Here is an 11872-nt window from a genome sequence, read left to right as displayed (position 1 = left end):
CTGCAAGCTCTGCCTCCTGGGTTCACACCATTCTCCTGCCTCAGCCTCCCGAGTAGCTGGGACTGCAGGCACTGACCACCACGCCTGGCTAATTTTTTTGTATTTTTAGTAGAGACGGGGTTTCACCATGTTAGCCAGGATGGTCTCAATCTCCTGACCTCATGATCTGCCTGCCTCGGCCTCCCAAAGTGCTGAGATTATAGGCATGAGCCACCACACCCGGCCCTTTTTTTGTGTTTTTGTCTGACTTTAGAATCATTTGAGAGCATTTAGTTCTTTTATGTATGTACGTACGTATGTATGTATGTATGTATGTATGTATTTGAAGAGTTTAAGAGGGATTGCTACTATTCTTATCTGAGTATTTGGTAGAATTCAGTTGTGAAGCCATCTGGTCCTGGGATTTTTTGTTGTTGGGAGATTTTAAATTTCTACTTCAGTCTCTTTATTTGTTAATGTTCAGGCTCTCTATTTCCTTTTGATTCAATCTTAGTAGGTTTTATATTTCTAGGAATATATTCATTTCCTCTGGTATTTCCAAGTTGTTGTCATATAATTGTTCATAATAGTCCCTTGTAATCCTTTTCATCTCTGAGACATCTTTTGTAATATCTTCATGTTCATTTCTAATTTTATTTACCTATATGCTCATTTTCTCTAAAAGCCAAGTTAGTTTTATTGATATTTTCCCCTGAGTTCTTCTGTTCTCTGATTTACATCTGCTTTGATCTTTTATTTTTTTCCTTCTGCTATCTTTAAGTCTACTTTGTTCTTCTTCTCGAGGTGTAATATCAGATATTTTATATCAGATTTTTTTTGATGCTATCAACGTCCCTCTTAGAACTTTTTTTGCTGCATCCCAAAGGTTTTAGTTTGTTGTGCTTTCAATTTCATTTGTCTCAAGATATTTTTAAATTTCTCTTTTGATTTTTTCTTTGATCCATTTGTTATTCAGGGATATGTTGTTTAATTTCTACTGATTAAGAATGTTCTAGTTTTCTTCCTGTTACTGACTTGTAGTTTTATATCATCACGGCCAGAAAAGATACTTGATATGATGTCTATCTTCTTAAATTTGGTAAGACTTATTTTGTGGTATAACATGTGATCTATTCTGGACAGTATTCCATGTGTGCTTTAGAAGAATTTGTGTGATAGCCTATCTGCGTAGGTCAGCTTTGGTAACACGTGGTAGTGAGACTGGAACCCCTAGTTTGCGACCCTAGAACTGTTTGCAGGTGCATGCATGGTAGCTGTGCTGGGTCACTGGGCCAGAGCATCCAAGGGCTGTTTGCAGATACATGAATGGTAGCTGTGCTGGGTCACTGGGCCAGAGCATCCAAGGAGGCAGTACTTACTACTGTTTCCTTGGATGCTCTGGCCTAGTAATGGCTTAAGTACCTAGAGAATGCAAAGGCTCCTCTGCTGGGTCCTTTGGCTAAGGCACCTGTGGTAGGAGTAGCTCAGGCAGCTCTGGACATGGGAGAGGGAAAGCTCTGGTGGATCAGGGATCTGGAGAATGTGAAAGCTGTTGGCCTGCATCACCGCTTCCCACTGGGCTATAGTAACCACAGCAGCAGTTGGGCAGTTATGGGTGGCTCCAGGAAGTAGAGAAGAAGAAGGGACATGGCTCAGGCACGTTTTTTTTTTTTTGTTGTTGTTGTTGTTGTTGTTGCTGTTTGTTTGTTTGTTTTCTCCTAAAACTGAGAAGGAAAAAAAAACAACCCATGGACCCTTAGCAGTATAAGCTGCAGGGTTTCTGCTGTTACTGTACTAGCAGTTGGTTTTCTTAGCAGTAAAAGCTGAAAAAACCTCTGGGGTCTGTGACTGCACGCTGAAGGATCTTGAGAGGTAAAATCTATAGGAGGTACACAGTGGCTATGAGGGCTGTTGAGGTCCTTGACAGAGAGGCCTACTGGGGCTCTGTGTCAAGCAGGCCATGGCAGATCACTGCGACTCCTGCTACTTTGCTGATACTGATATAACCAATCCCTGTTCTTTGCTCTCTGCTGTCTCCAGATATCTAGGCTATATCTGTCTTCTCAGAGATCTGGGTGGGATGAAACTGAAGCTGGTCATTTGGGCAGTGTCCCATAAAGCTGGGGAACCTTGTTGTATACTCCTGTCTTCTTCTCCCTGTATGTAGGACACAAGATCCAAGGAGTTTCCATTCCATAATGAGCAGTGCCAGCTATGGGGATGGGGTGATGCAGGCAAAATGAAACTATTTTTCCTACTAGTTTTGTGTATTTGTTTTCTGACTTTTTCTTTCACTATATTGCTGTGGCTTCTGAAGTGAACCCCTAAGCTCTTCCAGAATTATTTTTTGTTCATGGATAGCTACCAAATTGTTGTTTGCTGAAGAAAGGAAGGCTGATATTTCCTATTCTGTCATCTTACTGACATCCTCTCCTAAAAGTTGATTTCTAAGTATTTAACATTTTTTCGATTGCTGGTGTAAAGGTATTTTAAAACATCTATAGTCTATTGCTATTACACAGGAATACGGTTGATTTTTGTACACTGACTTTGTGTCCTGACACATTACCAAATTCACTAATTGGTTCCAGTACTTTTTTATAGATTTCTTAGGACTTTATGCATATACAATTATGTCATCTCTGAAAAAAAGACCATTTTATTTCTTCTTTTCTCAGTCTATATTCTATTTCCTTTTTTTATTTCTTATTTCACTAGTCAGGACATACAGTACAGTGTTAACTAGAAATGATAAGACCAGGCATTTTTGTCTTATTCTGATCTTAGGGGCAAGCATTCAATATTTTACCAAGTAATTAGCTTAACATTTTTCATAGGTGCCCTTTATTACATTGTGGTAGTTTCTTTCTATTTCTAGTTTACTGATGTCTTTATCATAAATTTATTTTCTCAAATGCTTATTCTGCATTATTGAAACAATCATGTAATTTTTCTCCTTTAATCTGTTAATGTGGTGAATTGGATTGGGATAAGTCTCTCCTGATCATGGTATATTATTCTTTTATGTGCTATTTTGCTTGTTTTCAACCCTAATATAACAACTCCATCTTGATTTTTTTGTTGATCAGTTTCTATTGCCTATTGTTTCTCTTGGGTTTTATAAATATTTTCTATTCTAATGCATCGGGTTATCTTTTATTAAGTACTTGTCAATGTATAATAAAAATTATAGAGATTTTTTTAAAAATAATAACCATACAAAACATACCCAGATTCCCCTGTTGTTAACATTTCACCATTTTGTCTTACCATTTGAGTGTGTTCTCCCTCTCTCTCCTCTCTCCTCTTCCCCTCTCTTTATGTACATATTTATATGTCCATATATACATATACACACACTCATACATTTTTTTTCTCAGCCATTAGTGTTTAACTTGCATGCATCTTAGATTTCTTACCTCTAAACACTTCATCACATTGTGTTTCCTTAGGGACATTTTATGGAGATAATATCAGGGTCTGGATTATGTGATTCCTTCATACAGATATTTATTTATTTTTAGCTTTTCCAGCTACTCTCAGTGGCAGGATTTGTCTGCAACAACTTAGTCTGTCATTGCCAGAAGTAGAGTCACTGATCTCTTGCTTTTTGTGATCCAGTCCCAGAGTTTTATTGCCATGCTGTGTTTTACTCTTGTTAGGACCGGTGTTCCCTCATTACCCTTCTTTTACAGAATGTCCCTACTGTTGTTATTTACTTATTTTTCTATAAGAATTTTATAGTCAGTTTGTCTTGTTACTAAATAATTTGTTTTACTATTGTATTATTAAATTATGAATCAATTTAAGAATAATTGACTTCATTATCATTTTAATATTTCTGCCTAAGAATATGATCTGTCTTTCCATTACTTTAAGACTTCTTTTGGGGTCCTCGGTAGCCTTTTCTTTTCTGTTTTTTCTTTTCCCACAGCAAGATGGATTCTGGATATACTCTGAGTATTGTAACAACCATCTGGATGCTTGCATGGAGCTCTCCAAACTGATGAAAGACAGCCGCTACCAACACTTCTTTGAGGCCTGTCGCCTCTTGCAGCAGATGATTGACATTGCTATAGATGGTTTCCTTTTGACTCCAGTGCAGAAGATCTGCAAGTATCCCTTACAGTTGGCTGAGCTCCTAAAGTATACTGCCCAAGACCACAGGTAAGGGATTGAGGGAGTCAGGAGTGAATGAGGGAACTTCCTCTATCTGTTGGTTCTCATTGAGAATACATGTCCTTTTGCCCTTTCTGAGTTTCTATTAACTTATCTACAAAATAGGATGATACATTCTTGATTGCCTTATAGCCAACAGGGTACAGAAAGCAGAGCTATCACTGGCTTTGTTACTCACACAAAAGGAGGGTCCAGGGCCACTATATTTGGGTTAAAATCTGAAATCTGCCTAGGGCTTCAGCACCACTAAAGCATATAAGATATGATTTGTTAGAGAAGCAACATCAACTCAAACATGAACCCAAAGATGTAAACCAAACCAACTAGCCCACACCCAAGGCCTAATGCATCTGGGTCTGAAAGTTAGCCCCAAGGAGACCAAGCAATGGAGCTAAATCATACTTGTGGACTGATAATATTCACTGGGTAAATTATATATGGCATAATTCATCTTAAAAGTTCCAGAAGAAAGTTTTTAAGCATAGCTCAAAGCTATGTTAGTTTCTTAGGCCAAAACAACCTCAGAGCTTTTCGGGGGTTTGGTGTGCACCAAAAGATAGGACATTCAATTTGGATTTGCCATTTCTGTGCACTTTCACCTTGTGACTGGAACTCCTGCTTCAAATTCCTCTTGACATCTAGGTTCCTGATTCCCTCTCCTCTCCCGTCTTGCGCTCCAGAGTGACAGTAGAGTCGCTCAGGCAGTATCAGGCTACATCAATTCCTACCCTTTCTCAGAGTGACCTGTTGGGCCCAGCACAACTCCCACGACATGGACAACCCCTTTTGGCAGGTCTCAGGAATCTCTATTAAGATGATGGCTCCTGCCATGCATGTCAAGAGTAGCTTGGATGTGAAGGCAATTAAAGGCTGATGCCAACTTGGAAGCTTAGTAAGATAGGTGTTCAGATAGGTAGGGCTGAAGGCCTCTGAGGGAGAAGATTAGATGACAAATGATAAATAGAGAAGAATACTGACTTTGCTTACAGATGATTGACATATATTCCCTACCTTACCTTCCTTAAGTTGATGAGAATGAAGGCTGCATGTAAGAGGGAGGCTAGCTGACATGTCTGGAAGTAGAAAATCTTTGTTCTGTTACTCTCCCCAGTAAGAGGCTGGGCCCAGACCTCATCTGAGGGCTTTGACCAAGGTTAGGCTGAACTACAGCCATTCCTTTCTTCTCCTGCCGACTGCTAAAACTAGTAGGACAGGTTAGAGATGGGCACATTTCCCCCTAGCCATTTTGAGAAAGGCAGCCAGCTAAAAATGGCAAAAATAGGCAGTATGGGACACTGACAGTGAGGAATCCATGGCCGGGTAATCTTGGCGTAGAGGAAATGAACGTTCTCATGCCAGGACTGCCCAGTAGAACTTTCTGCAACAATGCAAATAGTCTATATTTGTGTTATTCAGTATAGTAGTTACCGATCACATGTGACTATTGAGTACTAAGAAACATAGCTAGTGCAACTGAGGAGCTAAATTTTAAATTTTACTTAATTTTAATTAAATATGGCTAGTAGCTACCATATTGGACAGTACAGCTCTGTGCTTTGCTTCCCAGAAAGTGGCTTAGAGCACTGATCTCCTCAAATCAGAGAAAGGAAAGGTACAGGGGCAGAAAATGGGTCCAAAGAATAGGAACACTTAATTATGTTAGCAGCTTCTGTGCTGCAGTCTTCCCTTCTGTCACCACTCTACCTCCTTCTAAGTGTCAGGCTCAGACATCTTGCCAAGGAGAAACTTTAGTGATGTCACAGAGCCCAAAAGATCCTCATATGTTGGAGCAACTAACTGTAAAAGAATGAAATGTAACAGAAAAAAATGTAGAGTGTTACCATTGCGTCTAAGATAAGAAATAAATAGCTCAAGGACAGGCTGAGAGAGTTTGTTTTGAAGAGACTTAGGAAGTGTTAGTTGGCCATAAGCTCAATATGGGTCAGCAGTGGGATCCAGAAGAAAAACTGATAATAGCTAACATTCATTGAGGCTCAGAATAAAGGCTTCTCTAACATATTTGTCTTGAGACAGAATAGATTGGTTAGGAAGTGTAGTGAAAAGCCTTTCACTGGAGGTGATACTGTAACATTGTTTGAGAGCTATGGCTCTGACAGGTGTGCAGAGCACAGATTGGAGTGACGGATGCAAGTTAAGAGGAGGTACTACATAGGATCTTCCTGGCAATTAGAAGTCCTTTTCCTCTGCCTTTCTTTGGTCCATCAACCCACTATTCAATGTTGTGGGTATGCAGTTGTGCAGTTGTGCAAAGATGTGTAGTTGTTGCACATCTTTTTTTTTCTTCTTCCATTTAAAAAAAAAATAGTACTGAGAGATTGAGCAGACTAGTGACCACAAGGCATTTTCATTTTCTCTAAGGAAAGGTGTTAACACTGAACTGTAATGCATCCTCTTGTCTTCTCAGTTTATTTTAGCCCCCACTGAATGGCTGAGATCTCCCTATCAACCTGCCTTTCCCAAGAGCCATTCAATTGGAAATCAGAAAAGAACAGCAGAAAAAAACTGGACAGGATATGTAACTCTCAACATGTCTGCTATCCAGGGTCCCAGGATGTGAGGCCAAGGGTTATACTTCTGAGACTGGGGGTTTTAAGAGGCATCCCATGTGATGTCTTTACTACAGAAATGTTTGATTTGTAATAGTAATACTATTAACATTTGTTATATGCCAAGAGTAAAATAGTTTACATGGATGATTGTATTTAATTTATGAAACTTTCAGTAAACTATACTTTTCCCCATTTTACAGATGAGGAAATTGAGTCAATGAGAGAGGGAGTGAGACTTGCCAAAGGCCACACTGCTAGTCAGTGAGAAAAACTGATATTTGATCCCACAAAGTCAAAGTCTGGCCTCAGACTTTGTGTTCTTACCGACCGTATGTACTATATTCTGTTTCTATATTGTGCAAAAGCAAACGTGAGGATATTTCACAGTGATTTTGGGCAGAAGCTCCATAGAAATAGATGATGGAAGAGATGGTAAGGTGGTCTATACTGCATCATGTGTGAGGCTCCCTTTTTGGTCCTTGGCTGGCTGTATCAGATAGGACACAAAAAAAGTGATGCAAAATATAGCGGCCTATTTGTGTCTCATGTAAAAGAAGTATGTATTCTGAAGTTTATGACTGGTATGGCGGTCCCATGGTCACGAGCACCCTACAGCTATCAGAAACATGAGCACCCTACAGCTATCTGCTATCCTATACCTAGGGTATTGACCTTGTCCTTATGGTCCAAGATGGCTACCGGAGGTTCGGCCATCACATCAACATTCCAAGCATCAGGATTGAGTAAAGGCTAAAGAAGGGTTTGCTCACTTCCTTAAAGGTGATTTCTCAGAAGGCCTACCTGGTAGAGCAGGAGCACCATCATCTTGGACAAACACCACCACTTTAAGTTCCAGCTCCCTTTCTAGGCTCATGCATTTCAAGAAATCACTTCTTTTCTAACTACAAGCAGCCAGAAAGAGCAGACAATAAGAGAGCTCAGGCACAGAAGGAGGTCAGGGGAAAGTCTCTTGGGTAACTGCCAAACTTCACCCTCATACAATGGGCCCCAGTAAAACAGTGGGCCTTAATAAGCACATTATTTTTCCTTCAGGTGCCCTAAGATAGAGAAGATAAAAGCAGACTCAGGGGATATGCCTGCAAAAAGATGTATGGGAACAGACACACAACTCTCTCTCCCAGATAAGCGCAACAAAGAGGCACAGAAACAGTCTATGCCTCTGATAAACTCTCCCACCCTGAATCCTTAAAAACTCTTAGTCTGTAAGAAAGTGTGGCTCTGACCTAATTCGGCCAGCCGGTCCTCTCAGGTTTATTTAAAATCAACCTCTCCCTGTTGACTGAAAAGCCATCCTTCATGTTTCTCTCCTCTTTCTTTAATTCTTATACTACTCAACACTTCTATTTACATATCAGTGTACAAAACTTAGTTGCATAGTCATTTTTGCTGAAGCAAAAGATAGGAAATGTAGTCTTTAGGTGGTGTGGGTTCCCATCTGAAAATCAGGACTCTGTTACTAAGGAGGTAGAGGAGAGTGGATGTTAAGATTGGCACCTAGCACATTGGTTCTCTGGCACATTGGTTCGTTCAACTTGCACTCTTTTGTTTTCACAGTGACTACAGGTATGTGGCAGCTGCTTTGGCTGTCATGAGAAATGTGACTCAGCAGATCAACGAACGCAAGCGACGTTTAGAGAATATTGACAAGATTGCTCAGTGGCAGGCTTCTGTCCTAGACTGGGAGGTAGGAAACTAACCAACCAGGGTATTGGGGAATCTGAATAGCTTGGCAAAAGCTTCCCATCTTAGCTAAGGATAGGTGAAGAGGAATTAGTTTTGAAGAGCACCAGGAAGGATTTAGATTAGACTCAAGGTAAAATTTCCTGCTAATGAGAAGTGTTGGATACTTGAATGACTTTCTAAGAAGATTGGAGAAATTTTGTGATGATACTTCATTGAGAAATGAAAGGTTCATTTCTTTAGGTATTGACAGGGAACAATTGGGTTGACTCAGTAGCCTTTCAAAGCTCTTTCTGGATTTATGACCAACAGATTCACACTTAGATAAGAAGTAGTATATACTAATTTACTTTCAGACATAGAATACAGGGTTGGTTCTCCTGTTCCCAACCATGCAGGATAGCCAACATACTTTTTTTTTTTTTTATCAGTTATATCACCTCACCCTGACACATCTATTAGGTCTCTCTATTAGGCCTGTACACTCTAGGCCACAACCATCATCCCTGCCAAATCCACAGTTTTATCATCTGTTTTTAAAATAATACCTGAGAGCCTTCCAGTTCATTGCAGACAGCCATGACTTCTCTGAATTCTGAAAGACCTTTCCTTCCTGGATGCCCACCAAAAGAACCAGGAGTAATGACATTTCACATATGTCTTGCAGACCCAGGTTGTGCAATCTGATAGTCTGCTGGCTAAAATAACCAAGATGGGAGAGGCTGGACATGCTACTAGGGAGGGATTAGCAATCTTAAGCCTTGTGGTCACAATATAGAGGTAGGGTCTGCTCCCAATTCCCCTGACCTCAACTCAAGTGTCATTTTCAGTGATTAAGAGGTAGTATCTCTCTTAATACTTCAAGTATTTTAGCCCATTCCAAGGGAACCAAGCATCATCTTCACAAACAGCTACTTAACCAAGGCCCAGAAAAAAGTCATCTTCCTTTTATTCTGCTACCTCTGTCCTACCTTAATGTAGACTGCTGAAAAAGACCACAGTTCTGATCAGCTGACATCCTTTTGGGTTATATTTGAAGGATAATGTTCCCATATAAGTAGAACAGCACTTTGATTTTCAGAGAAAGGAATTTGTCTAGATGAAGAGATCCTCATTCTCTTAAACAGAAGCCAGCACTAGGCCAGACTTACTAGAAAATTGTGGGTCCTTTTTTCCGTGTGTTGGCCTTGCTTTGGCCATTTGCCTGATTAGAGGCAGAGAGCTGGACCAAATGACTTCTAGCAAGCCCATCAACTCTAAAACACTCTAAAATTAAGGTGGATTAGCTGGCCTTATTCTCTCTCGTTGGCAGGGTTTTTTGTAAGAGAAGGTGCCCAGCAGCGGTTGTCTTCCTATTCCCTGGAGCATCTCCCCAACTTCCTAATGCCTAGAAGACCTTCTAATTCCCCTGTGTGCTCTGGGGCATCAGTCCTTGGAGCAGGAGCCATGGGGAACCAAAAATAGCATGAAATTTTCTGGCCTACCCAGGGAGCTTCAGTAGCACCAAGCTCAATAACACTGGGGTATGATTTAAAGACTCAGCACCTCCGAAGGAATTTCCTGCATGTTTGTCTGGGTGGGGCTACAAAAACACGGTTCTGACAGTTTCTGTCTCCTTTGTTAGCCTGATTGATTGGTACTCTAATTTCATGTAAGCCCACACATCCCTTGTACGCTCCTGCTTGGTGAAGCCTTTCTTTATCTAAATTGACATCTTACTTCATTCAGGCTGCTATAACAAAATACCATAGACTGGGTGGCTTATAAACAACAGAAATTTATTTCTCATAGTTGTGGAAGCTGGGAAGTCTAAGATCAAGAAACCAGTAGATTCAGTGCCTGGTGAGGGCCCTCTTCATAGACTGTTGTCTTCTCATTGTAACCTCACATGGCAGAAGGGATGAGAGAACTCTTTGGGGTATCTTCTATGAATGCTGTTCCCATTTAATTCATGACAACCTCATTCTCATGAGCATCATCCCCCAAGGCCTCACTTCCAAATGCCATCACAGTAGAGATTATGTTTCAACATGTGAATTTTATGGGGATACAAACATTCAGCCTATAGCAATTTGTAGGAAGAAAAATTCTTCATGGTCTTCTTGTCAGACTGAAGTCACTGTGGAACATTTCAGAGGCTAAGCCTAAAGTTTCTGTCATATTCGCCATACCTGTGTTAAAGACCTCTAGAATGTCAGAATCACAAAGGCTCTTGAGGACTCCCCCTACAACCCTGATGATTCTTGTGTGTATACACACGCACATGTGCACATACACGCATACTCTCACACACTTACTCTCAAACACCTTGCAGTGATGGTGGAAGACAGACAAGCAGAGAGAGGCTTATTTCCTACCAAGGCCACACAGCAAGTCAGTGACAAAGCTGGAACTTGAATCTAGTCTCCTGATTCCTTGTGCGTTGTTTTCAGTAATGTACCACTTATTCCTTCAACCTTCTGCCTCTCACAGCCCAACTGCTGTTCTTTGTGATACTGCAGTGACTTGCTTTTTGTATGTAGTAAAGAGTCTATATTTAAATAAGACAGTGAGACTACCTTGGGGAGGTCATCCAAATCCCAGTCAGGTGGTGAGTGAGGGCTGGGGAGTCTCCCCAAGAAAGCAGTGAGACATGGGTACTCCATGGCTTGATGATTATTAGGATTGGTGGCTCAATTTCAGATTCCCTGGTATAGGTTATTGGTGCATTCCACCTGCCCAAGAAGTTGTCTAGGCAGGGAGAGATATTCTGCCAGATTGCTGAGGACTGCTGTGAACGGACCATGCGAATCAAGAACAAAGCGCCATATTTTGCTGTCTCTGCCACCCCCTTGCCTCCCAGATGTTTGAACAAACAGAGTGGCTGTCAAAAGCATCCACATGATGATTTCAGCTTCATTTGTCAAATGAAAAAGAGGAGTCATAGGGAAACCTTCAGAGCTTAATCTCCCTTGAAGAGGAATTTGGAGGGTAGCATGCAGGCAATTAGTGTCTGCTAAATAAATCAGAGTGTCTGGCTACAGAGCAGGAAGCCTTGCATTATATCAAGGCCTGACCCTTCTCTTAGCTTATTCCATGAACATTCTTGGTCTCTTTGCCCAACTCTGGTTATTATCCCTGCCCTCTACCATTCTGTAGGGACTAGAGTTCCTGAAGTACCTCCTTTTACCCCACCCCCGAAGACTCCTGAAAATCAAATGGATGAGTAAAAGTGTCAGTCATCTCTCTACTAATCAATACATTAGAGCAGTATGCGGGAGCAGCAGGGAGAATAATCTGTTCCCAGGGACTGCAGTTTCTGGGAAATTCCTATTTCTAATTTCTATGACACTGAGGTTTGGTTGAGCTGTCACTTTGCCACCTTGCACACTCATTTAATCCACTTGAAAACAAGGGAAAGGTAACATATCCTGGATAGCTTCTTTTTAATCTTTTTTTTTTTT

General features: G+C 40.8%; 1 protein-coding gene across 1 annotated transcript in view; it reads left to right on the top strand.

Annotated features, from left to right (window-relative positions):
- Nucleotides 1-11872, top strand: part of LOC108539429 (rho guanine nucleotide exchange factor 9) — a gene marked incomplete at its 3' end in the record, with an annotated part of 129461 nt that overhangs the window by 112815 nt on the left and 4774 nt on the right. The window contains exons 5-6 of the mRNA XM_017888125.1: nucleotides 3914-4146; nucleotides 8304-8433. Coding sequence (XP_017743614.1) covers nucleotides 3914-4146; nucleotides 8304-8433 — 363 coding nt within the window. The remainder of the gene's footprint in view (nucleotides 1-3913; nucleotides 4147-8303; nucleotides 8434-11872) is intronic.

This window comes from Rhinopithecus bieti, unplaced genomic scaffold (assembly GCF_001698545.2).
Source record: "Rhinopithecus bieti isolate Rb0 unplaced genomic scaffold, ASM169854v2 scaffold_18077, whole genome shotgun sequence".
In the NCBI taxonomy this organism is placed as follows: Eukaryota; Metazoa; Chordata; class Mammalia; order Primates; family Cercopithecidae; genus Rhinopithecus; species Rhinopithecus bieti.
This window is presented reverse-complemented; position numbering and strand designations above follow the sequence as displayed.